This window comes from Triplophysa rosa, linkage group LG19 (genome assembly GCF_024868665.1).
Source record: "Triplophysa rosa linkage group LG19, Trosa_1v2, whole genome shotgun sequence".
NCBI classification, from domain to species: domain Eukaryota; kingdom Metazoa; phylum Chordata; class Actinopteri; order Cypriniformes; family Nemacheilidae; genus Triplophysa; species Triplophysa rosa.
The window spans coordinates 11,064,536-11,092,507 of record NC_079908.1 but is presented as its reverse complement, the minus strand read 5'-3'; the positions used below and the strand labels follow the sequence as shown (position 1 = coordinate 11,092,507).

General features: G+C 38.4%; 3 protein-coding genes and 1 non-coding gene across 13 annotated transcripts in view; 1 reads left to right on the top strand and 3 right to left on the bottom strand.

Moving 5' to 3' along the window:
* The window catches only part of ankhd1 (ankyrin repeat and KH domain containing 1), a 38,662-nt gene extending 32,946 nt beyond the window's left edge, over nt 1–5,716 (bottom strand). For 8 of the 10 annotated variants that reach the window (XM_057359852.1, XM_057359850.1, XM_057359853.1 and 5 more), the window contains exon 1: nt 5,253–5,696. In XM_057359852.1, coding sequence (XP_057215835.1) covers nt 5,253–5,528 — 276 coding nt within the window. In that variant the 5' untranslated portion in view covers nt 5,529–5,696. Of the gene's footprint in view, nt 1–5,252 lie in introns of all 10 variants that reach the window. The other 2 variants (XM_057359848.1, XM_057359849.1) reach the window with 2 other exon arrangements.
* Nucleotides 5,717–6,947: 1,231 nt separating this feature from the next.
* On the bottom strand, nt 6,948–11,437 carry zgc:110540 (deoxynucleoside kinase). The gene is made up of 7 exons (XM_057360659.1): nt 11,239–11,437; nt 10,562–10,677; nt 10,274–10,467; nt 8,171–8,318; nt 7,973–8,088; nt 7,792–7,891; nt 6,948–7,639 (listed from the first exon to the last, which is right to left on the bottom strand). The coding sequence occupies exons 1-7, from the start codon at nt 11,330–11,332 to the stop codon at nt 7,613–7,615; spliced, it is 795 nt and encodes a 264-aa protein (XP_057216642.1). The 5' UTR covers nt 11,333–11,437; the 3' UTR covers nt 6,948–7,612.
* An 873-nt stretch (nt 11,438–12,310) lies between these two features.
* On the top strand, nt 12,311–12,392 carry trnas-gcu (transfer RNA serine (anticodon GCU)). The gene has a single exon. It is a non-coding gene; the product is annotated as a tRNA-Ser (tRNA).
* Nucleotides 12,393–13,054: 662 nt separating this feature from the next.
* cd248b (CD248 molecule, endosialin b) lies at nt 13,055–16,761 on the bottom strand. Its single transcript, XM_057360612.1, has one exon. It carries the CDS (start codon nt 16,359–16,361, stop codon nt 14,322–14,324), a length of 2,040 nt encoding a protein of 679 aa, XP_057216595.1. The 5' UTR covers nt 16,362–16,761; the 3' UTR covers nt 13,055–14,321.
* Nucleotides 16,762–27,972: the final 11,211 nt, after the last annotated feature.

Genomic DNA, 27,972 nt, shown 5'->3' with positions numbered 1-27,972 from the left:
CATAATGACAAGATGATAGTCTATGGTTTTGTTTAAAATGTATTTTACTAGAGACTGTGAGTTAACGTTACTCGCCGAGTATAGCTTAGTTTATTAGAAGCACTGGAAGCGGTCTGAATATGTTGCGTCTTCATGCGAAATAACTCTTTTTAAACCTCTGATTGAACTGTATACTGTCGGATTGATGCAACGCACTGTGTGTTAAACATGTAACATATCATCTCTTCTCGTTGTGTTCTAACTATTATTTACTTTGGGGAGCAAAATGATCCCCGGGACTCCAGAAGGAGTAGGTGCTTTAAGCGCATCATTGTGCGTCCGGGATGCGCATAACTGTAAATAACGAAGCGAATGCATTAAGCGCATCATTCTGAGTTCAGGGAGCTCGCTTTAACGCCACTCTGCATTAGAGTCTTTTATTCGGTGATAGTTTTGTACAATAAACAGAGACAGATAGTAGTATTTTACTTTTACTCAATTATATTATGAGACTGAAAATAGAGTCGGATATTACTTGGAGGAAAAAAATACAGAGCATATATCATGCTCTAGTATTTCATATACACATTTTTTAATGTTTTTACATTTACATTTAGTCATTTAGCAGACGCTTTTATCCAAAGCGACCTGCAGATGAGGGAAACAATGGAAGCAATTGGAACAACATAAGGACAACAAAAAGCATAAGTGCAATAAAACATTTTTTTTACCTTTAATACAGTACTTAAGTACATAAAAAATCTGTATTTTTTTAACTTTTAAAATAAAACTACTTAATTAAAAGAAGATTGTGATTTTAATGTAAACACGGATTAAAATGTTAAAACAACAATATTTATTTATAAAATGTAGTGGAGTAAAAAGTATGATTTGCTTTATAATGTAAGAAAATACTAGAACTTATTGTTTATTTGCAAAGTTTGCCAAAGGATTAATCCCAAAAATCTTTATTAGATTAATAAAAAAAACAATAATCGTTAGATTAGTCGACAATTAAAATAATCGTTAGTTGCAGCCCTAAATATTATAAACCCAAAAATGCTTTTTTAAAGAAATTTAGACCTTTTTGATATGCTAGGCAACTTGATAAAGATAGTACCAGAAGGCTACAAAATTAGTATGTACAGAGCAAGTATACAAAGATTTAAAACCTTAACCTTTTGCACAGGCACTGCATAACACATACAGATCCCATGACCTCATATACAAAACAGATTAAATCCATGTGATCAATCAGTGAAAATACAAGTTAACATTTTGGTTTGGCTTTACAAAAAAGCTAGAGGTGCAAGTTTCCAAAAGTATTGTATTCCATTTGTACTGTATTGTAATGCAGGGCCTAAAGGTTTTTAAAGAATTAAACTGGACACATGTGCAGATAAAACAGGTTACTATTCTGTCATACAGATGCGGAAAGCAGCCAACCGGAGTACATGAGAAGTACACAGAGATCACTGACTGAATCCAGACCTAAAGCTCAGAAAAACAAAGTTACAACCTAAAAAAGCATCTCAAGCAGACACATAAGAATTGTCAAATCTACTTGTGACAATCAGATGTTAAACGGTCACAAAGATGCACCTGTGTTTGACTAGATAAGCGCTCAACTAGATTTCCTGTGGCTCAGTGGTTAGAGCATGGCACTAGCAATGCCAAGGTCATGGGTAGGGTTGGGTACCCTTCACTTTTTAGCCGGTACCGGTACCAAAAAGGTACCTGGAATTCGGTGTGGATACCAAACGGTACCTTTTTTCAGTACTTTATTTATTTCAATGAAAAAAGTCCAAACCTCTCAATTCAAACATTTTGTTGAAATTTTACACAAAGACTATAGAAATAACTACAGCATTATTATTACAACCAGCTTATTCTATTTCCTCCTCACACACAATCATTTATTCATGCAGTGTGATAATTTACCTAAACCATGACGCCTCCACCATTAACAGACCATTAGATAATATAGAAAAACAAAACTTGAAAAGTCTACAAAAATATTTTTAACAGCATCATTACTGAAAATAACAGATTGATTTGTAATATACATTTTTAACAGAGATACTGAAAGAATTACATATAAATATATAATGTTGATCATACAATAATACAATGTAAATGTGCATCAGTCTCCTGCGGCGCTGTTCACAGCTTTAAACTGCACCTTGACGGTTGGCCTCACTCACCTCTTTCCATCGACTGCTCTAATCTGTCACTAATAACTTTGTTTCAGGACTTCATGAGATGATTTTATTCATTGGTGGACAGAAAACACAAAGCACCTTAAACTTAAATGTTCAGCGCAGTGTTATGTGTGTGCGTGCCGACTGCGTCTGAGCGCGCATTTCCTTAACGCGATTGAATGCTTAATTTTCTAAACAAGAACAAGTGAAATAAATAATATAAATATGATAACCATATGTAGAGTTGCGTGTTTATTTTCATTTTGTACGTTGATAAGGACAGCCTGCTTCATTAGCGGTTTTAGTTACGCTTTGCGTGAAGTAAAATGTTCTCTCTCTCTCTCTCGTACCTGCTCACGCGCAGTACCCGATGCATTCTCAAGTACCGAAATTTGGCACCGATTGATTTAATGTGAATCGATACTCGGTAGTACCGACGCAATTTGGTCGGTGCCCTTAAAAGTACCGAGTCTGGTACCCAACCCTAGTCATGGGTTTGATCCCAGGACATTGCACATAGTCAGAAACAAATGTATGTTACAATGCAATGTTGGTCGCTTTGGATAAAAGCGTCTACCAAATGCGTAAATGTAAACACCATTCTCGCCTGTACCCATCACACTGAAGACCAGCAATGGAATGGCCAAGTTTGATCATATGATAATATCAACAGTTTTCCCCAGAGACAGGGAGTTCACATACAGTGACTGTGTCGTTGACTCCCTCTTCAGACGGCAATATGCAACTAATTAGGAAACAAGCTGTGCCATACCCCATAGTGTCCGTTATTAAATATATGTAACCATGTGACAGCAAATATAAAAATAAAACAAAACAAATGCTTTTGGTAAATTCTGTTGTGTTAAGAGTTTCAGTAAGACAACATTGTGGTGTAAAGATGTCCAAAAGATGTCAAATTGAGTGATGCTAGTGTTTGAAAACGGTGACTTAAACTCCCTGTGTAAATGGTCACAAATGCACATATTAAATGTGTTTTTGGACTCCCATAAAGATGCATTTTGAAATGAGGGCAGAAAGGGCAATTGTACACTACAAGTACGCTGCACTTTTCGTTTGAAAACTCTGATATTGATTTAATGGGTAAGTCTCAGAATCTAGAATACAAGGACATATAGTTTGCACTAGTCTGATATTCATAAAACAAATTCAGATCGTCACAATGTAAAAGCGATACGTGACTCGCTATCTGTTCCTAGCTATGCAAAAATTTTTGACGACAGACCAATGCAGGATTCCAGATACTAAGACTAATAAAAAAAGCGAAGAGAATGTCAAGTATTTACATGCAACTAATGCATTCAATTGAGCAGTAATCTCCTGACCATAACAAATCCCTCACTGATGCATCTTTCAGGTCAGATTTGGTCTCACGATTCAGCTGTACTTTTTTAAACACTTTTTCTCAACTGTAAGTGGATTTTTTTATAGTGTACTGATGGAGGAGTACATGTAAAGACACAGACTCTAAGGATGCAGGGCGGCCTAGAAGTAAGGGGATACAAGAGGCAGAATTCTGGCTTGGAATGTGGGTCCTACCTGAGCTGGATCTCTAAATACCTCCACCAATTCTAATACCCCTCCCCCTAAATTTTTAACAAATACCAACAAGACAACAAGGGGGACAGTGGCACCCATTGCAAGTTAAAAAAGGCAACAGACACACCCCTGTACTTCAGACAGTTGGGGGAGGATTCACATGCTGTTCTGTAGTACAACTGTATGTTTGTAAATGTATGGCCAGTGTGGAATTGTGTCATATATTCACCATGTACTCAATTTGATGCAGTCATTTACAGTTAATCTGCAAAGAACAGCACATTCATTTTTGCATGGTGTACTGGAGTAAGCATACATTAATTATTAATCACGCAATTCTTGAATGTCAAATGCTTGTCATTTGTCAACGCAGGTGTTTGTATGAATGCTTGAAATCTTGAGTTTCAAATATATGCATTGCAATGTTACAGCATATGCTTTGGATTACATTTCTGGCAGATCAATTGAAAGTTTACACCTGACGTCATACGAAATTAATGTAACTAAAGAAAATGTCTTCAGTGGTCAAATCCCAGGTTTTTGATTGAGAAATCAGCATCTACAGGATCTACAGGAGGACCTAACAGGTGCATCTTTAACATGTATTGATTTACGACAACAAACCCGCACGACAAGTCGTTCTGAAACTCATCGCCATATTTATCATCACACAGTAGCAAATGAACCTCTAAAACTGAAAAAAATAAACTTTAAGTTGCTATATTATTTAAGTGGAATGGACGTAGAAAACATGCTGGAGATATATATACTCAAGTGTTATTACTGCCACTCAGGTTAAAAGATAAACATTTCACGAATATGTCGCATTTACAAACACAGACGACACGTACATACAGTACAGATGTCAGATCGAAGTCAAACCCCAAGTTTAATGTTGCCAACAGTGCCTAAGCCAGACACAGTCAGGATATATAAGATACGCTTCGCCTCTTAGGCTAATATTTAGTTACGTATCAAGATCCACTTAGCTTACAAGCTAGCGACGTTTCTTCCACTAGATCCTTCAAAATAAGTCCAGACTGTCACTAAGACAGACTAGGAACGTGCATTAAAGCATGTTGCACTTTAAAGGGCATAAACTAAAGTGGCAGCAGGTTGACAAACAAGTGGATTGCCAAAATGTAACGATTTTGGGATAGCTAACTAGTATACGATGGCGTTGCCCGCTGATGTTCACTTTAGGCCCAAATCGCAGCCTTCGTCTCAGAGCCCGTGCTAAGCTAAGCTAACTCGCCTCAATATTTAGAAGCGCAACTGGCAACGTGGGTCGAAAGAAACGCAGAAGAAATGGTTGCTAACGTGGTTTAGTGCGAGGGTGTTGTTACGTAAATGTTGCCAACAGTGGGGCTTGAGCATTTGGCATCTTGAGATGAGTGATTAAATCGTATATTTTTGGTGGGTTGGGAATGAAGCCTATTAACGCTGGCTGGAGTTAGCTAGCGCGTGATAGCATATAAGCTAGCCACACTTTCCTGCTGGCTGACTCGCTCTCACCTCAGACACCTCATCCTCGTCGCTGCCGGAACCTGGGCCCGACGATAGCACAGCAGCAGCTGTGAGTTTGAAATCAAGTCTGTCTGTCGTGGGCCCGCCAGCCTCGCCGAACAAGCGTACTTTCTTGCCACCGACGCCGATCCCGAGGCCCCCGAGTCCGGCTCCTGGTGTAGCTCCAACCCCCATCCCTAACGCAGGGGAACGCGGAGTCACCGAGTCAATCTCGTCCTCGAAGCCGTCCGTCAGCATTGCCGTCCCGGCTACTGCATCCTGCATACTTTCCTAAATAATACGTATATTTGTGAAGGTAATGTTGTCTTATCACTTTCTTTGGGGTTATATTGTTATAAAATAATTACGTTTTACTTCAGAAAAATCCTCAAACTCTCCTGAAGCGAGAAGAGATTCTCTTTCCCCCAAGCCATTAACTTTCTAACAACCTACCCTACTTCGTTCCATTTGTGTATTGACCCGCCTCTGTTCAAAATATGCGGAAGCTATTGGGCGAGAGCGCTAAATATTGACATCTGATTGGCTGCGTTACATGCTACTCGAGCTAAAGCACGCGACGTCAAGGTTGGTTTACAGGAAGGCTTTAAGATTTAACGCCAGGAAACATCATTTAGTGAAGACGATTGGACGCGGCCACGCTTGTCACAAATTCCCGCCCTCTCTATACGCCTATTTTCGTCTTTTTCCAGAAAGTAGAGGTTAATTTGTTATCAGAAGGGTATTTAGAAAGTTTTATGGATTTTTAAAATGTAATGCTGTTAGAAATGTAATGCACGCTGCGCCACAAGGTGTCAGTTTATTAGGTCACTAACTGTCAATAAGTGATTTTTTACTGAATATAATTTGTAATATATTAGTAATTATTCTATGGACGTTTTACAGTTTGCGTCTGATAATAACCAACCTTATTACATGACATGTCAGAACAACTGTGTCAATAACACTGTTGAGGGCGCGACCGACCTGTGTGAAGCAATACCCGGATTTTTGTGGATTCTTTTATGGGAATTGTAGTCTTATTTTTTAATGCGTATAAAGTGTAGTGCTTGGATTTAAAATCATGAAACTGTTTAAAGAATATATCAAACATTTCGTGCTATTCCACAAAATCTTTAATTGATTTCCCTCTACGTTTTTAAGGATTAAATGTCATTCCGATTTAACATTATAGCGATAACTAAGAAAAACCTCTATATTTACCAGTGATAATTCAGGTTCCATGGGAAAGATGTGTGGACATTGGACGTGTTGCAATTGCAAATTTTGTTTGTTTTTCGGAATAAATGTTCATGACTCTAATGTTTGCCCTTACTTACTCTTTAGGAACACATAACATTTGCGTGTGTCTTTGTGTACAGGATTTCCCCTGTTTTATTACATCATTCCATGCCTGTGTTTCTGCAGAACTATTTTTTTTTTTTTTGCAGTATGTTGGTAAACAAACAACATTGTCCCCCTTACGTACATTGTATGGACATAAATGGAGACATTTCTCAAAATATATTTTCACAGAAGTATCATATACAAGTTGTCAATGACATGAGGGTGAACAAATGAAGACTATTTTTCTATTTTGGGGTTTACTGTGCCTTTAAGGAGCTAAAAGCAGGCATAACTGATTTTATAAAATTTTACAAACATGATGAAAAATAGGAACACACATTAGCATTGGATGGAGATGCTCTGAAGATAAAAGTTTATTACAGACACAATTTGTATTACAACACCAACACTGACCACATGACCTGAAGATGACTGTATCCAAAACTGCAGAAGTGTATTATTTTATCCAAGTATTGAATCTTTATATATATTCTGTACATTTTACTGACATGGATATCAAAGGTTTCCAAACCTTTTAACCAAAGAATGTTATGTTAATTAAATATGTTGATTTATAGGCATGTTCTGACAAACAATTCAAATTCCACATGTTCTTAAAACAAAAGTTAATTAAGTCATCCTGTGAAATATCAATACACACAAGTTTAATTATGTATAATGCATACTATATGTATATGCCACAGGTACCCCTTGTCTTATATACACTAAATTTCACGATTAGTCTGTATTCCAGTGCTGAGAAAATGGACTTTGTTCTTGTGTGTGGCTTTTTTTGTGAATTTATTTGTTATCAACCTGCCTCTGTACTTCCAGAGTACTTTCTATGTGAAATAAAAAGGCTTATTTGCATTTCTTGCTGTTAAAATGTTAAAAATCATGTTTTAATAAAAACAAATAAATATGTACAACACGCTAAATACAAAAGCTAAAAAAATAAATTTCAGTGGCAACAGGCACTGAACCAGAAACTAGTGATAAATCACCAGTCTACATGCAAGCAGATGCTACAATGTGCTCAGGAAGTCCCTCACCTGAAGAAAAAACAAACAGAGAACAGTGTTAAATTCTGTCCAAACATGATGATTCCAAAACATTTTACAGCGAGAGACAAAGTAATGCTCTAAATTAAAGATACTATTTATATCTTTGAAGTAATTTTGTCCACAGACCAAGATACACTAACCTTTTCAATTACCCCTTCTTGTTTAATTCTGTCATTTTTAAAGTCCTCATTAACATCCAGGACCAATACAGGAAGGTCTTTAAGAGACTCAAAATCTACCCTGTAAACAAAATATCCATTTAGTGTCTTGACACAATTTAAAACTAAAAAAAAAAGTTAACACATTAACATGACAACTAACTTTGTGGTTCGGTTGTACAGCCAACACTCGTGCTTATAATGTAACTTCTCCAGATATTCTAGTGGAATTCCCTGTTCCTCCTCTCGCCCTCTAAACTGAAGACGCTGCATACATCTCTGCAAAATATGCATTTAATTAGTAACTGACGATTATCATAAATGTTACATTTTTGATTAATGTATAAGAGTAGGTAGCAACCTCAGGATCGGCACGAAGGTAGATCATGGCGTCTAGCTCAATCTGAGACTCAAACTGAGTGAGGAGCCATGAATGCCAGTCTTGGTAGATGGCATATTCAGTCTCATTCAAATCTCCAGACTCAAAGAGGTTGGAGGCGAACACATACCTGCAAATGTATAAAAACAAAGCTTTAATATTTATGGTTATTACAAATTCCTTAAAGGGCTAGTTCACCGAAATAATAAAAAATGCGTCATCATTTACTCACCCTCTTGTCATTTCAGACCTGTATGGCTTTCTTTCTTCAGCAGAACACAAAAGAAGATAAATGACCCTTCACTAAGCCACGCCCGAAAACCACCACAGGCCAGTCGTGGTTTAGCAACCGTAACTAGGCGCGGGAGGTCTGTCAAGCTTTCAAGCGAGGGAAACATGCCGAAGCGTTATGAGTATGGATTGTGTAACTCTGATAGCCAGTATCCTAAAAGTTTGGACGGGGTGGTGGAATTTTTTCCCTTCCCGAAACCTAAAACCCAAGGGGAGAAATGCCGGACGTGGATCAAGCAGTGTGAAAGGCCTCATTCACAACTAAATGTGGGACATTCTAAAACGATTAACGTGAAAAGCGCTTAATGTACCTAAACAGCGATCAAGGAAACCCAAATTTCTGTCAAACCTTCCTTGTATTAAACACTTGCTGCTGTCAAAAGAACGAGCTCTTGTTCCGCGGATAAAGTGAATATTACGTTAAGCGTTTTCTCCCCCATAGAAGTCCATTATAAGGAAACAGCTTAACGTGGCATAACGTTACAACCTAAACAACGCACTGTATCATCTCATTTATATTTCTGTCCCTTTTTATCAGAGCTTTTAGAAACATTTGTGCTGTTTTGTTCTAGTTTGCTCCACAGGCTATTCAGCTCGATGTAACAACACTGAAGCCAGGAGTTAGCAACTTTATTACCTTTCAGCCTCATGTCTTAATATTGGTTTCAGACCAGGCATAAAGAGGCCCCTACTGCACTTTTTAACACAATGCACGGTGGATTTTGAAGTATTAATTACAACTAAAAAGACAGAAATTTGTCTAAGCCACGTTCAGCTGTTTTCTCTTATAATGGACTTCTATGGTGAGAACGCTTAACGTGATTTTCACTTTATCCGCGGACCAAGAGCTCGTTCTTTTGACAGCAGCATGTGTTTATTAGAAGTAAAATTTGACAGAAACTTGGTTTTCCTTTATCGCTGTTTAGGTACATTAAGCGTTTTTCACGTTAAGCGTTTTAGAATGTCCCACTAAAGGTCGACAAGATTAACAAAAACACCTATGTTTGCTCCAAGGTAAGAGCACGCTAATGTTAGCTAGCTAGCTAACTCAGCACATCATTGCTTGGAAATAATGACGGTTCTTTGTTCATAATGCATATATTTGAACGTAAAATAAGATGATTAAAGGCAAGACAGAAATTTGTTTGTTGTTGATGATGTATGGCTCAGCTCAGCATCTCTGGCTCTTGCCAGGTCCAAGGCGTAGATTAGACCCACGACGTGTGAGCAGTAGCCTGGCGCGCTACTAAAATATAAGCGGGAGAATGTTATCATTCATAGGCTTTAGCTTCAATTTTGATTAAATTATTTTCTAATCGGTTGCATATTATGTCGTGGATATATCCCTCGAATGCACACTGCAGTCCCTTTTGTCTTGCTTTCTCAGATATTTCACATGTTCGCCAAAAATTACTAATTATCCCCTTGGGAATGTCTGACACCGGTGCATACACACTGTAATACACTTGCCAGGCGTGAAAGCTTGACAGGCATAGCAACAGTAACTAAGGAGGGCGGGGCTTAGCGAAGGGTCAATTGAAGAATGTTGATAACCGAACAGCGATGGCACCCATTGACTTCTATTGTATGGACACAAAACCAATGCAAGTGAATGGCTGCCATCGCTGTTCGGTCAACAACATTTTTCAAAATATCTTATTTTGTGTTCTGCGGAAGAAAGAAACTCATAACGGTTTGACATGACAAGAGGGTGAGTAAATGATGACAGAATTTTCATTTTTGGGTGAACTATCACTTTAACTACAGAGAGAATCTCTGGTATCTGGTAAGTACCGGTCACTGTAGACAGAACGCTCAAAGAACTGGACAGGTTTCTCAGCCTGCTGAAGCTTGGCAGAAGGAGGCTGAAGTTGTGAACGGACACGACTCAAGCAGGCGTAGGTCTGGAAAGTGTAGGACCAGCGGCTGGGCTTGTCATATAACATCTGCAGCAGATTCCCTCCACTCTTCTGTGACGTGCTAAGCTCCTACAGGGATGTATACAGTATATCAAGGCATTTAGAGAATCATTTGAGGCTAAGTTTAGAGAAGATTCCAAGAATAATATATTTTTAGTCATACCTCATAGTCATTCTCTGTGGTTTGCACATTGCACCACTTCCCGATGGGCTCAGGTATGACATCCCATTCCTCTGACGTACGCTCCAACATGCGCACAAAAGTTGACTTCCCTGCCGCTGAAACAAAAGGAAGTGTTTTAAAATTACATCAAATAAAACCCAATAAAATGTTTCAAAATGTCTTCTTTGAATGAAATGTCAAAAGCTTGAAAACTAAATATTAGTTAGTTGGTAGGTTTTGAGCTATTTTTAACTTAGGCTACAAAACAAACTGTTCTAACGTTATTCTATTATCGTATTTTTAACGGCATCGTTTTGTCAATAGCCACATGTTACGTTATAAAATCTATGTAAAATGTTTTACTTTAACTTGTTTCGTTAGCAGTAACAAAAGTTGAAATTGATAAAGAACATTAAACGTTATATGACATTTCTCTCACAATTAATGCATTATGCATTAGTTTATATGTAATATCAGAAAACGGCTCTAAAAGTCATACTAACGTTATAATCACTCAGCAATTGGCGCCAACAGCACAACTGGACAAACACAAGACATATTTTAACTTAAACAACAATAAAACCCCTCTCTTGCCACATTCTCTCATAATACGCTTGTTTTAAGTCTTATCTGTTTGTGACCTAAGTAAATTAGACAAATATAGTTATTTAACTTACCTATGTTTCCCTCTATTGAGACTTTCAAAGCCCTTTTTTCGAAACTAAGATCAGCTTCTAGGCTCGAACAAAATCTCTTCGGAGGAGTAGCCATAATATTATATTGTATTAAATACCTATGTACACCGACAACCGCTTGTTTAATTAATAACACCCGTAAAACGTCTTTAAACTAGCTTTAAATATTTCCGCGCGCGCCTAAACAGTTGAATCTTAAACTTAGTTGAAATTCGCGGCAACTCTTCACATGGCCAGGGGGTGGTGCTTTGAGGCGGCGGGCCGTTTGTTGATTGGTCAATTCCACAAAAGGACTGTTTCGTAGGTGTTGCGTTTACGCATCACGCGCTGAAATATTTCGTGTGTACACAATGGGCTTAGTGATTCCTTAGAAGTGCACTTTGTAAAAAGCACAGTAACGGCAATAACTGTTAAACGATCCCCGATTTATCTGATTTGATCTGAATGACTGTTCAAAAACCCTAATCCTTCTGAACCGCGCACTGTGTAGACTATTAATACCGTGAAGGGAATATAGGCTAGGGATGATCACAACTATATTGAACACTCCTTGTGTTTTGTATTTTACAAATACCACAAAACTCCAAACTTCTCTATGTAGTTGTAACGCAGTTTAAAAATGCAAGGTTACATGCACAGTGTTTATAAAGATAACGTAAAGGTTGCTATTAGAAAATACAACAAGTACACGTCGCATTTTTGTGAATTTGTAGTTGACATCCGGCCAGTCTGACCAGCAGAGGGCAACATGGGGCTAGACAACACGTATGGTAAGTTAAAATGTTTATTGTCACATATTTTCAACAATTTAGTGTTTTTAAGTTTAGTCCAGTACGTTTTATCATCCAAAGTTATCTACTTCGCAGACGTGTTAATCATTTGAAAGACTTTAACTGTGACAAATGCCATGTAAAGTAAAAGTATCAAGCCAGTGTTCACGCTGCAATGGCGTTCAAACTTAACGACATCAGTTATTTGGTAGGAGAATAATCTTTAATTTACTGATAATGTATTTAAGTTTTTCAAGATAATTTAATGTGTATTTTATCGAAGTGACGAGGTGGCCGAGTGGTTAAGGCGATGGACTGCTAATCCATTGTGCTCTGCACGCGTGGGTTCGAATCCCATCCTCGTCGATGCGTTTTGCCTTCAATATCAAATGTGACCCTGACAACAAAACCAGTCTTGTGGGTCAATTTTTCAAAATTGAGATTTTTACACAATCTGAGAGATGAATAAATAAGCTTTCTATTGATGTATGAGTTGTTAGAATAGGACAATATCTGGCTCAGATACAACCGTTTAAAGCTCAGGAATCTGAGAAAAAAAATCTAAATATTGAGAAAATCGCCTTTGAAGTTGTTAATCAGGGGCACTGTGGCAGGCCATCCACTCACAAAAATAAAGTTTTTATATATTTAAGGTAGGAAATTTACAAAATATGTTCATGGAACATGATCTTTGCTTAATATCGGAATGATTTTTGACATAAAAGAAAAATCGATAATTTTGACCCACACAATGTATTTTTGTCTTTTACTAAAAATGTTCCCATGCTACTTAAGACTGGTTTTGTGATCCAGGGTCACAAATATCAATTTAAATGATATTGTTTGTATAGTAGAGCATTAAATATTCTTGATACAGACTATGTTTAGATTTAGGTTATGTGTCCTGAGTTAAGTGGTGTGTTTTTAATAAATCCACACATTTTAACACATTTCTTTATTGACTACTATTTATGTGTAATACGATATTCTCTCACTATTGTAATTTATTGTATAAAAATTTGCGCACTTTTATATAACCCAAGTTATTTTTCTAACTTTTTTCTATTTCTCTAAGGAGGACTTGAAAGACCAAAGAAGCTACAATGAAGCAACAAACCTTTAAAAAATTATCCGATAACGACGTGAAAGTTTAGCCTTTATTAAAACCATTTGTTAAAAACAAAAATAGGATCGTTAAGTACAATAGCTCAAATGCCAGACAGCGACCACTACTGGTGTAACTGTGCCTGTACAACACAAAAAGGCTTCACTGCTGAACGTTAAATCAACGAGACAGAGACAGCGAGCAACAATTACTTACAATTACTTTTTAGGACAAATAAGAATAGTGGCTTAACAAAAAACATAGTGTTTTCGTTTGTTGCAAGCATTAGAGGCTGTGTCCACCGAGCTGATGGCTTTTTTTTTTTAAAGCCATCAGCTGACGGTTTTTTTCCGCGCTCTGCGATGGTGCTATGCGTTTTTTTCACGCTCAGCGCCGGCGTTCGACCGAGCGCCCTGAGTTGAAAAATGCTCAACTTTGGGCAGAACGCTGCGCCTGCAGTAGGAGTTTTCAGCCGAGCTCCTGCCGTTTTCAGCCGCGTAAATGCGCCTCGGTGGACACAGCCCCTTACTGTTATATTTTCTTTAACCTAATGATCAGGCCCAGACTATTTTGCGCTTGGGTTGTTAGATTTGTTTAGCCTCACTGTTTTCCTGTTGTCATTTGATACATTTTGCTATCTCTATTATAATGTTCAATGGTCTTTATATGTCTATTTTCATCCTTTTTAGTCAAAATATTAAAATAAAATAATTTCAGGTAGCTATTGCTGTATGCTTGATCCAAAAGTATGACACAAAACAATTTTGGTTAAGTATTATGAAGTGATAAGTAAGAGATGCATTAAATTAAGAAGTGTTTAAAATATACATGACTAAAAATAGTTTTAGTTACATACTTTACTGTTGGGGGTGCTGTTACATAACATGTGTGACTTAATTTTTTTCTGTTGAAGGCTTCATTAAAATATTTGTTCATTGTATATGAAACAGAGCTGCTAAATTTTGTCTAGACAAAGTTGCTACAGTATATATCACTTTCCCCAAAATCTCTGTTGCACATTTGTATTTACACTAATATTTTGCCATTTACGGTTACTCCTCCACTTGCATTAGAAAATAAAATCATTCTTTATGTTCCACAGGATCCTACAGAAGGCCGAAGTGAAAACAGCTTGACAAAGTCCAGAGTCACTTCTGCTTTTAAAAGTCATGATAATTCATCACTCAAGCTCAAGATTTTGCAGTGTTTGGCTTTTCAGGCTTGGAGGTGGTGGTCCAGCGGTAACAGTCCGTCACGCTTTTGTTCCGTGGCTCTACAGCACAGCTGGTGCAATAAACAATGCCTAGCGCCAACATGACCACAATAAAGACGCAGAGCGGCACTAGCAGTGCCACAAGCAGCCAGCTTTTATCATGCTTCTTCTGCTGTTCCGTCCCTGATGCTGATGCCAGCGTACCTTCAGGTGTTTGTGATGCTGCTGGGGTGAGCACAACAAAATCTCTATTCTTTGGTATTGGAGTTGAAGCGATGAGTCTGTTGTCCTCAAAGGTGCTTGCATCTGCTGTATTGCCATTGGGATTTATTTCCTCCTCATTCAACCACAGTTTAGCATCCTCGTCACTTGAATCAGCATGTGCAGAAGTTGTCGTGTCCATCCAAATATGAAATGAATGTGATTTGGAGGATGCTTGTTCAGATAAATCAGCTTCCTGGGTGGTCATATCTCCTTCCTGTTCTGTCTCTGCAAACCAGTTTAAATAAGTAGGAACCCAATATATGCTTGGAGAATCTGTTAACCACTCCGGAGGACTGGCATCTGTTACTAGTTCAGAGGGTTCGTTTAATGTCGCATCGGCCGATACAGTGGTCAGGTGTTCGACATAATCTTCAATTGGCCGACAGTAGTACCGGTCCTCCTGCAACAGATAGCCGTCCTCGCAAAGGCACTCGAATCCACCTTCATAATTTCTGCAATTCTGATCACAAATGTTTGGAATTTCACACTCGTCAACATCTTCACACTGATCCGGATCTTCAGCGTTCGAAGAGAATCCCTCATGACAGCGGCACACGTAGGAACCGGGCAGGTTCTCGCACAAATGATCACACTTTCCCTCCATGCATTCATCCACATCCAGACATTCTCCAAACTCAGTGGGAAGATAGCCCTCATTGCACAAACACTCGAATGTACCGAGTGCGTTGACGCATACCTGCGGGCATGGTTGCTGCAAGCACTCGTCTATATCAAGACAGTTCTGACCGTCATCCGACAGGAGGTAACCCTCAGGACACTTGCACCGGTGACCCTGAGGAGTGACCTCGCACTCAAATTCACAGTTGGCAGTTTGGCACGGGTCAGAAAGCTGGCAGGACTTACCATCCTCTCCCAGCTCGTAATTCTCAGAGCACTCGCAGAAGTAATTTTTATCTGTGTTGACGCAGTAATGCTTGCAGCCACCGTTTTCATGTTCACACCAATCTTTTGTAACAGTGTCAGTGCAGAGCGGGGAATCCTTAGTCCATCCAAAACTACCATCTTTCCTCAGCATGCAAAGCACCGATTGGTCTTCCTTCTCACCATCCGGACACGGGACGGTGGCCACAGTTCCGAACGGGACGTGAGTAAGAACAGTGCTGACCAGGTGAAACGGGGTGGTGTACAGTGCAGGTACCCCTCCCTCTTTCTGAAGAGCCATGCACATGCCTTGGTAAGAATAACGGCAGATGAAACCATCCACAGCCACTGTGCAAGAGCCGTCGAGCCATTTGAAGTTGTTCTGGTCACTGCCACTTCTGTCAGCGGTGTTGTAAGTAATGACCACACAGCGGTGGGCAGCACACGCGTTGGATACGTCGTCCCGTTGCCAGTTTGTGTACTGCGTTTCCTGGTCTCCGGTGATCCAGGCGAAGCCCCTCAAAGGACGTGTGGCAGAGCACTGCCGAGGCTGGCGCTGGAGACCGATCCACAGTCTGATTCTGGGTCGAGAGGCACGTCTTACCCCTGATGATAGCAACTCGTGGATCAAGGATGCCTCCTCTGGTCGTTTAACTGTTGCCAGGTTCCCCCCTTTATCCTTGCAGATCCTCCAGGACTCACGGAAAGTCTTGCGCTGGAGGTGAATAGAGTAGCATCCCTCTGCGTTGCACACACCATCCTGCTCTTGCAAGTTCTGTCCTGTAGCTCCATTAGACCAATACAAATATAGCAGACCGAAGAGTAGGCAACGATATGCAGGAAGGAATTTTGTAAAACTCCAGCTTTCCATTCTTGTTTTCTGTTTGTCAATGGTTTGCCTCACTCGCCTGCAGTTTTTTTCTTCTAATGTAATACACTTTTTTTTATTTACCTATAAGCTCTTTGAAACATCTGGTCTCTCTGCATATGAGATGACTTCTGTCTGCAGCAGGGAAACAGAGAAGGAGGGTAGAGACATTTGTTTTTAGAAGAGGGGGCGGGTAATGAGTGTGCCGACTTGAGGGGGGAGATTCAGCCTGTGGTTTTCCCTTTGTGCCGTATGGTTTTCATAAGTCTTTTTAAGGAAATAGTTTGTGACCCTGCCAATAGGTCCTCCCCCAAGCCCAAATCTTCCCCCACTCATCCATCCAATCACTCTAACAATCATCCAACCTGAACATTTTATCCTGCTCATCCTCATCATATTTCTAAGTTTTCCATTCTTTTCTATCGTATTCTTGCTTGTCTGCTCTGTTTTCTTTCAATGAAAAATAAAGATGATGCTTCTAAAGTGATGGGAGATTTAATTATTTGACTCAATGTGATGTTGCCCATTCTATAGTGCATCAGTAAACATAATGTTTGATTCGGTATGAACTGGTCAGTGTACAGAACATATGATAATGATGCATTGCGAGTTAGAAAGAGCATAATAAAGGCATGAGATGAGCTTAAATTGATATTGAAATGAACCATTGTAAAAAGATGCTGTTTACATGAGAATATGTCAAATTTTCCTCACAGTGCTAATAGCTTTCTTCTCAATTGCATGGGGCCAATAAACCATCACAAGGGGTCAAGGTTTCCCCTTCAAGACTCTAAAGTGTTTTTCTAAGACCACAAGTTTAAATTTTCTCAAACACACATTCTCATACGATTCAGACATATCTGGTTGTCAGTAGTAAGTCAAAGTCAGTTGACAGTTAAAGACATTGCTTAAATCTACTATTTTTCGTAGCACTGTATCATTTACAAAGTTCAATATATATGCAGAAAAACTATATTTCTCATTGTTAGTTCATGTTAGTTAATGCATTTACTAATGTTAACAAATACAACCTTAATGTGAAGTGTTACTGTTTTTTATTATTTGAATTATTTGAATACACAATTCAAAGCAGCTTTACAAAAAATCACATTGATTTTTTAAGCACCCTGCAACAAAGGGCAATGAAAATATATGTTTTTTGTGTAGGTGGAGGGAAAAAACCTTGAGAGAACACATGGATATCAGATCGTGCTGCAGGGCCACAGTTATCACAGAAGCCAACAATTCAACAGCAACGACTGCTTCCCTTTATTTCTTCGTCTCTGACCTTTTCATACATATACAGCCCCCTCCCTTATTTCTTCGCAATCTCTTCATAATTTATTTCTCTTAACAAAAAGGCACCTTTCTGAAATCCATCCCAGAATTCTTATTGAGCTAATCCAATTCAAACAAGTCTGGCCTGGTTTAGACTTTCCTCTCTCTTAAACTCGAACAAGGTCAAATTCAGAATGTACAGATTTCAAGTAAGGACCGTAAAACAAATACATTTTGAAAAACCATGACCTTCCTATACAGAAATTATACATCTGAGGTAAATTTTTGTTTACATAACCCTCCAAGCACACAAATCTTTTTTCCTTTCAATTCTCCAGATGTTCCCACTGAACACATCTGCCTGCTATTCCACGTTAAATGTTTAGATTTGCATCTCTCTCAGTGTGAGATAAGGCTTTGAGATCAGAAAGACTGGAAGCTGAAACTGTCTCGCAGCTCTTGGGTTTTATAGTTTGGAGCAGTCCCATCGTGTGCCGTCTGAGCAGCATATCAGTGTTTTAGCTGAACAATTTTTTCCATCATTGGCTCTCAGTTAAACAGATCCTTTTGCCAAACTCACTTTATTTTATCGGTTAAATCTGCACAGCTTGAAAACGTTCACTCAGTCAATCTCTATAACATTGAGAAGCTGTTTGTACTTTTATTTAACAGCTCTCATTATACACTTGTTTAAACTATTTTTAAGTAATAACCTATACACTCTTTTTCATTTCAGTGCATGTACAGTTTTCAGCTGAGCAGACAGACATGAGCTGAGATGTTTATTCAGTCAACAAAGGAAATGCCAAAATCAGATAGGCCCACTCCTCCAACTCTTTTCAACACAAATAAATAGTGGACATGAGTGTTGCAGAGGGTCAATTCCTGACCGGCGTCTGTAGATTTTATCATGCGGATACTACCTCAGTAGAGGCTATTTGTGCATTTTCTCTTGATCTTACCATTATATAATTTGTAGACAATTTAAGCATCTTTTTAAGACAAACATGCATTAGATGCAAAAGAAAAGCCTTGACAGTAACTGCTTTGTGAATTTTTGTTGATCTTGCGGTTTTGTCTAAAAATTTAACCACTTACTTAAAGAGCTACATCTTGTAATTTAAAGCACACCCCCACATTTTACCATGCAATTTGTTAACGTTATACGTCACTAACAAAGGATGTTTGTGTGTTTGTTCCCAGCAGAACCAGACTCAGCGTATGCTCATAAAGGGATGTGCCCTAAGGGAAATACTGATGAGAAATGCTGGGTAACTGTGGTTGCTCATTCTGGAAGGGGGTTTGCTTTGACATCATGCCTCCCCTGTTCTTGACACCGTTTAGAGATCGGAATGCCCTGAAGAGATGTCTGCACTTATTCAATCTATCTTCAGTCTTTCACCTTTAAATGACTTATTCCTTTTTTAATTTCCTACACCTCACAGTGTCTCCAGGTGTTTAGGAAGCTGCGTTGACATCGTCCCATTTGGATGCTGTGTGCTCTTTCTGTGATTTCAAGATCAAATGGGTCATTTGGAGCATTTGAAATTCATGTAAACGTGTTAGCAGGAATAAACTTAAAACGTGTTGGTGGAAGGAGGTTAGGAAAACTAGAAGTTTATGGGTTATGTAATTCCAATCTAATCCAGAATGCAGACTGAGTCTATATTTCATTCTGTCATTTGCCGAGTCAGGTGATTGCAAACGCTGTGAATACGTTTTTCCTTAATTCATTTCAAATAAATCATCATTAGTCCTTTTATGCACATTGATAACATGCGACCAACTGTGGAGAATAAAGAACATAAACCTTTGATTTTTACTAGGTTTATGGTAGAACAGCAGACTAGTCTAGAGCTTAACTTCACTGAACTCTCCACATCTGGTTTCTTCTCTCATCCACATTTATTCTAGTCTTAACCCTGGACTCCTCTGTCCTTTCTGTTTTTTTAATTATAGTTTCTATCTGTAGGAGGCTTTGATCCATTAAACCATCTCACTCAGGTCCTCACGCCAGGTACGAAGGTCTACAATGACTTCTACATTCTTTATTACCTAAACTCTTTTCTTTCTGATGATGTGTATTGCATATGCCGGCACCGCTGTGTCTGATCTATATAGCATCTGTTCATTCTCTCTGTGGATGAGCTTACTTGGCTTAAAAAACCTTCACACATTCCTTTTCTTCCTGCTGTGGCTTTGTTGTAGGGCCTTCAAAATAGTGATGCTTTAAAATCAAATCACAGAAATGTGTTTCTGAACATCAGGACCATTCTACAGTCTAGACAACCCAAAAATAGTTGGTCAAGGCCAAAACATAAAGTATCTTCTACAAATAAAAACTTCAAATTGAGCGTTTGGTGTCTGCCGAGTAGTCCGTGACCTTAGGGTCCTGACAGCATCTCATTGATGCTGATCCCCTCGGAATAAGAGCGCTGGCGGGCTCAGTATCTGGTTACATCGCTAACAAAAGTATAACTATGTTGAGGTCAGACGTTCAGTCATTTCTGCTACTGCTGGAATCCTCCACTGCCTAAAAATTCTTGATTTACTGCCATCAGATGCATTCCCGTTGCTTTCAGTAGCAGTATATAACAAGTCCCATACTATAATTCCACCTCGCTTCAATTATGCAATAACATATTTCTGTCTATACAAAGACAGAGAGCAGTAAAGGCCACCAGGAGAGGTGTGAGTGTTAATGAGAACAATCTGGAAATCTTGATGGTACAGTAAATGGGGTCGATCATTCTAAAGCAGGTGGTCAAAAGAAAGACAAAAGATAAAATAAAATATTTGCCTTGCCATGAGCATCGCTTTCATTGCACGTCGACACACGTTACCCTAAATCAGTACGTCAATGACAATGAGCTGTAGGTAAACAAAGTGTCAAGTTGGACTTTAATTCAATATGTACAGATGTAATGAGTTCCATGGTTTGTTTATTGAATCAGAGTGCCACGGCTGTCACACATATGCTTCCCTACAGATGCCTCTATGCAGGAGGCACCAGCGACTCATTCAATAAACATATTGAAACTATTAGTCAAGACCACATGGCAAACTAATTCAGCAGAATGTATTCCCAAGATTTTTCACCTTCGGGTACTCAATAACAGCCTAGACCTTTTTCATCTCTCTGGGCTAGCTATGAAACAGACCACTTCCTTACCCCCTATTTATTAAAAAGAACAATGGTATACGTGAGTCACATATCTGCAGGATACAGTGCACAGACCCCTTTGTGGTTGTTTTTTTATTCAACCCATTTAGCATTGTGGAACGGGTGGTTGAAGACAAAGCCACATCTTAGAAAGGATTTAACAAGTACCAGTTACCCGTGTCTCACAACGTGCAGAAAAAGGATTGGGTTAACGTCAAGCAACGTTGATCTTTAAAAACTGAGATGCTGAAATGTATGGCCTGTTTAATCTGTAGAATTAAGCCAAGAATGGAATGTTGTTGGTTTTCATGGAATTTAATGTAACTAAATGGGGAAATCAGGAATGATATGGCATGATTACAGACTGCTTGTGTGTGTTTTGCTGTTTTGCATGTACAACAAGATTCTTCTTTACGAATGATATTTAAAAAAGAAAGTAGAGAGAAGTAGAGAAGAAAAAATTATTGAGGCAGAGAAGATGAAAGATTTTTTCAACAACAACATCCAGTTACAGACATAAATTGTGGGTATCCTGTCATTACACAGAAAAAACATTAAAGGTTTCCTTTTAAATCACTTCAAATTCCCTTGAGTCCATCAGTCTGTTTGCTAAAGAGGGAATGAGAAGTCAGCAACAACACTTTCAGTAAATAGTGTGGATTCTTAATAATGTAGGTCCATTCAAAACCATTCAATGTCACTCATCACCTAATTGAGATTCCTGGTCTATCAATTGTGTTTCCCAACTAATCACTTTGCAGATAAATGCAAGAGTCAGCCAAAGTCTACATGACAACTGCCTATCAGGGAAGAAAAGTCTGAAGTGTGAGCAGACGTGGAAAATGAATTAAAGACGATTGGATAGTCCAAATTTCACAGGCTATGTTGCTGCAAAAGAGAGCAGTAAATGGGGAACGTTCTGAAATGGGGAGAGAGCGAGTCATGATGTAGACTGATGGAGACAGTAAAGTTACACTCTCACTATTTCCATGATCTATGTCTAGCAGTAGGAAGCACACTGACTTCAACCAAACTGCAATATTCACGATCCTATTGTCAGTGAAATTAAAACAATATGTTCTTGCAATGGAACGTTTTTAAAATGCTTAACGCTGCGGTGTTTCTTATATTGCATGCATAAAAATGAGTTTTGCTTGGTCGACACACAAACAGCACAGTCAGGCTTCTTTTCTTTTCTCTTATTACAATAACAGAGCATCTTTGATACAAAATGACAAATAAATGACTGATGCACAAAATAAAACGACATTTGGTTTCAGACTACACCAGCTAGCGCTATATTTCACCAGCACTGATGGTTTTGTTATTCACACTGCCAATGGAAAACCATATTCACATGAGACCAATGAAACACACATGTGAATATATAACAGCAGAATGGTGAACACATTAACAATGGGTAGAAGTTCCGGCAGCCAGGAGATCATGTTTGAGAGGATCAGAAAATAATAGCTGCCCTTATAAAATACGTTGGACTCCCCAGCAGTCAGCTATTGCTCCTGGGGGTGAAAATTTATCACGGAAAATTTCGGACTCCCTAAAATCAGACGGTCTGGATGTTATGTAGGTCTACAGCTTCTTCAGTGAATAATTGTGTGGAGAGCTTGATTTCATTTTCTGAATCTAGATTATTATGTTGTTCCTAGCTTTACTGATGATGTGATGCAATATTTGACACCCACACAAAAATAGATAAATCTATCAAATGAAGATTTTAAACTCAGTTGTTTCTAATAAAAGCATCTCCAAATGGTGCTCTATAAAACATAACCTGAGATACAAATATAACCATAATTTGGAAGACAAGACAATCTACCCTACTGAATTCCTTAACTCCATGCCTATGTGAAGGTCAGCGTAGATGAACCAAAGGGCAACGCTTTTGTTTGGAGAACGATAATAAAGTGCAGACGGCCCCGTGTGTCCCACTGCGCCTCTCTTGTTACAGCTTCCAGATAGCTGCATTTGGGTTTCCAGAATCCCTGAGGAGAACGCTGGAATTAAACTTTCCTGGAGCCTCAGTCTACCTCAGCAGAGCAGAACCGGTCAGAACGCTCCAAACACACAGAGGAGAAAACGAGTTCAGGCTTTTCATTCTCAAAGTCGTTCTGCTGACACGTATTCAGACTTTTGGATACTTTCAAATTCACTGCTTGTTTTTTTGTGAACTCATTTTGTTAAGCACTGAGGGGTTCGTTGTATCGATTGTTAATTATTGTTGGAAGATTGACAGCTGCAAGCTAGGCAAATTCTTGATGCCAACCATATGGTCTGAAATGAAATACTCTGGAAGCCCAACATTCCATAGAAATGTGTACTTGGCAGGAATGGCCGTGTAGAAGACTTCTTTGTGCTGTGACCTGAGAAATTTCAAACGTCAAAACGCACAGGAAATATCTTTTTGAACTTGCAGGAAATGTTTTGCAGTAGCCAGATAAAAAAACATCTTTGAAAAAACATACAGATAGACAGTCTAGGGGATATCAAATCATTGGAGATCACAATTAGCAAGTTGGTAATGAGCATCTCTGGAGATCACACCATTTCAAAGTATCGTCAGCTCTGTGTATCTGTTTGTTATGAAAATGCCTCCATGGATAAGTTCTTCATTGCACCTATATCTTTATAGGTATAGCCTGGTAAAACTACATCCATGGAACCACAGCTTGTTTACAATCTATATTTTAAATCCAATATTTCCAAAATATTAATGATTTTAAAGTACTACGGAGTGTACTCTGAGATTGTATTGAGAACCGATCTTATCTACATTTATATAAGATCTGGTTTAGTTAAACAGCTGATAACTGTATTTAAAAAAAAATACATGAAAAAATAGGAAGTGAATCATAGTTAGTAAAAATAAAACATTTGAAAGGATGTCTGAAAACTGACCACAACAAAGCAAAGAAATGAAAAATGACAATGATGTTTAGGAGCCTAATTAGGGTGATGAATGTGTGGGGTATTTGAAGAGTGCCTTGCATGCAGTCAGGCTTCATTCACTGTTTTTCATTCATTAAAAACTGAGTGATCTCCTGCCCCAAAAATGTTTTTAGGAGCTTCTTGCTTTTATTGGGACAGAGACAGGAAATGACAAACGAGAATAGCAGAATTTATGTCAGTTATCAAACTCAGGTCACCTGCAATGCTAATACACCCTCAGAGTTCCACAGATGACCTTTTTGCATCAGATACATTTAAATTGCATTTACATTTATGCATTTGGCAGACGCTTTGGTTAAAAGCAACTTACATTGCATTATACTACACATTTATTTCTAAGTATGTGCAATCCCTGGGATCGTACCCAAAACCTTGGCGTTCCTAACGCCAGTGGCGCAAAAATGAGGTATGCAGTATTTGCTGTGCATAGGGGCGCCGCACAAGGGGGGCGCCATTGTGCCAAATTATTATTTAAAGTTTTTTAAATAAAACGTTATAAATAATAAAAAATACAACGAAAAAGTCATTATCTAAAACGTTTTAGTTTCACTTTTGTCTAGCATTTTAAACGAGTTTAATAAATATATATTTTATTCAATCAAGATAGTATGTCAACCAATCACTCTTTGACAGTCAAATGACCAAATGGATCGAGCAAAGAAACTTCCCAAGGAGCAGAACAGAACATGAAAAACAAGTAAATTGATAAGTAAAAACAATGTCCAAGTGGATAAATATCGATTATCATTTCGTAAATCTTTAAGTTATTTAACGTTGCCAGAGAGGTAGTTCATATCATAATACAATATCAGTTCACATAGGCGTTGACATCTTTGTCGCGTATAAAATAAACCTGTTTGTGAATGAGCTTTACAATTACAGTTTGAACTTCAGGCCCGTGTTCTTCATATAACACGAGCAGATGCCTCTTCTGCAAACAACACGAGCTAACGCGCGTAGCACAGGGTACCGGGAGATTGCGTGAGGACAGTGAAACAGCGCGATGATTGACAGGATGACAGAACGTTTCTTAATAAAAAATAATTTCTTCGTTCAATGTAAGTGAGTTTGTCTTTGTTTTACTTTAATTGTGTGTTTTCATAAAATGTGAACCACAAACTAAAAATGTTTTAAAGCAAGGGGAAAATCCAAAGATTTTTTATTTATTTGCGTTATAATGTCTGTTANTTACTTAAAATTGTTCAAAATTAAAAGGAGTCAACAACAGTACAACAAACTCAAAACTTACTAGTTTTGCTTACTTAAAATTGGGAACATCATAATATAACATAACATTTTTTGAGTTTTCCCAACTTATTCGGGTTTACAGTGTACACATTGATAACATGCTGTGACCAACTGTGGAGAATAAAGAACATAAACCTTTGATTTTTACTAGGTTTATGGTAGAACAGCAGACTAGTCTAGAGCTTAACTTCACTGAACTCTCCACATCTGGTTTCTTCTCTCATCCACATTTATTCTAGTCTTAACCCTGGACTCCTCTGTCCTTTCTGTTTTTTTCATTATAGTTTCTATCTGTAGGAGGCTTTGATCCATTAAACCATCTCACTCAGGTCCTCACGCCAGGTACGAAGGTCTACAATGACTTCTACATTCTTTATTACCTAAGCTCTTTTCTTTCTGATGATGTGTATTGCATATGCCGGCACCGCTGTGTCTGATCTATATAGCATCTGTTCATTCTCTCTGTGGATGAGCTTACTTGGCTTAAAAAACCTTCACACATTCCTTTTCTTCCTGCTGTGGCTTTGTTGTAGGGCCTTCAAAATAGTGATGCTTTAAAATCAAATCACAGAAATGTGTTTCTGAACATCAGGACCATTCTACAGTCTAGACAACCCAAAAATAGTTGGTCAAGGCCAAAACATAAAGTATCTTCTACAAATAAAAACTTCAAATTGAGCGTTTGGTGTCTGCCGAGTAGTCCGTGACCTTAGGGTCCTGACAGCATCTCATTGATGCTGATCCCCTCGGAATAAGAGCGCTGGCGGGCTCAGTATCTGGTTACATCGCTAACAAAAGTATAACTATGTTGAGGTCAGACGTTCAGTCATTTCTGCTACTGCTGGAATCCTCCACTGCCTAAAAATTCTTGATTTACTGCCATCAGATGCATTCCCGTTGCTTTCAGTAGCAGTATATAACAAGTCCCATACTATAATTCCACCTCGCTTCAATTATGCAATAACATATTTCTGTCTATACAAAGACAGAGAGCAGTAAAGGCCACCAGGAGAGGTGTGAGTGTTAATGAGAACAATCTGGAAATCTTGATGGTACAGTAAATGGGGTCGATCATTCTAAAGCAGGTGGTCAAAAGAAAGACAAAAGATAAAATAAAATATTTGCCTTGCCATGAGCATCGCTTTCATTGCACGTCGACACACGTTACCCTAAATCAGTACGTCAATGACAATGAGCTGTAGGTAAACAAAGTGTCAAGTTGGACTTTAATTCAATATGTACAGATGTAATGAGTTCCATGGTTTGTTTATTGAATCAGAGTGCCACGGCTGTCACACATATGCTTCCCTACAGATGCCTCTATGCAGGAGGCACCAGCGACTCATTCAATAAACATATTGAAACTATTAGTCAAGACCACATGGCAAACTAATTCAGCAGAATGTATTCCCAAGATTTTTCACCTTCGGGTACTCAATAACAGCCTAGACCTTTTTCATCTCTCTGGGCTAGCTATGAAACAGACCACTTCCTTACCCCCTATTTATTAAAAAGAACAATGGTATACGTGAGTCACATATCTGCAGGATACAGTGCACAGACCCCTTTGTGGTTGTTTTTTTATTCAACCCATTTAGCATTGTGGAACGGGTGGTTGAAGACAAAGCCACATCTTAGAAAGGATTTAACAAGTACCAGTTACCCGTGTCTCACAACGTGCAGAAAAAGGATTGGGTTAACGTCAAGCAACGTTGATCTTTAAAAACTGAGATGCTGAAATGTATGGCCTGTTTAATCTGTAGAATTAAGACAAGAATGGAATGTTGTTGGTTTTCATGGAATTTAATGTAACTAAATGGGGAAATCAGGAATGATATGGCATGATTACAGACTGCTTGTGTGTGTTTTGCTGTTTTGCATGTACAACAAGATTCTTCTTTACGAATGATATTTAAAAAAGAAAGTAGAGAGAAGTAGAGAAGAAAAAATTATTGAGGCAGAGAAGATGAAAGATTTTTTCAACAACAACATCCAGTTACAGACATAAATTGTGGGTATCCTGTCATTACACAGAAAAAACATTAAAGGTTTCCTTTTAAATCACTTCAAATTCCCTTGAGTCCATCAGTCTGTTTGCTAAAGAGGGAATGAGAAGTCAGCAACAACACTTTCAGTAAATAGTGTGGATTCTTAATAATGTAGGTCCATTCAAAACCATTCAATGTCACTCATCACCTAATTGAGATTCCTGGTCTATCAATTGTGTTTCCCAACTAATCACTTTGCAGATAAATGCAAGAGTCAGCCAAAGTCTACATGACAACTGCCTATCAGGGAAGAAAAGTCTGAAGTGTGAGCAGACGTGGAAAATGAATTAAAGACGATTGGATAGTCCAAATTTCACAGGCTATGTTGCTGCAAAAGAGAGCAGTAAATGGGGAACGTTCTGAAATGGGGAGAGAGCGAGTCATGATGTAGACTGATGGAGACAGTAAAGTTACACTCTCACTATTTCCATGATCTATGTCTAGCAGTAGGTAGCACACTGACTTCAACCAAACTGCAATATTCACGATCCTATTGTCAGTGAAATTAAAACAATATGTTCTTGCAATGGAACGTTTTTAAAATGCTTAACGCTGCGGTGTTTCTTATATTGCATGCATAAAAATGAGTTTTGCTTGGTCGACACACAAACAGCACAGTCAGGCTTCTTTTCTTTTCTCTTATTACAATAACAGAGCATCTTTGATACAAAATGACAAATAAATGACTGATGCACAAAATAAAACGACATTTGGTTTCAGACTACACCAGCTAGCGCTATATTTCACCAGCACTGATGGTTTTGTTATTCACACTGCCAATGGAAAACCATATTCACATGAGACCAATGAAACACACATGTGAATATATAACAGCAGAATGGTGAACACATTAACAATGGGTAGAAGTTCCGGCAGCCAGGAGATCATGTTTGAGAGGATCAGAAAATAA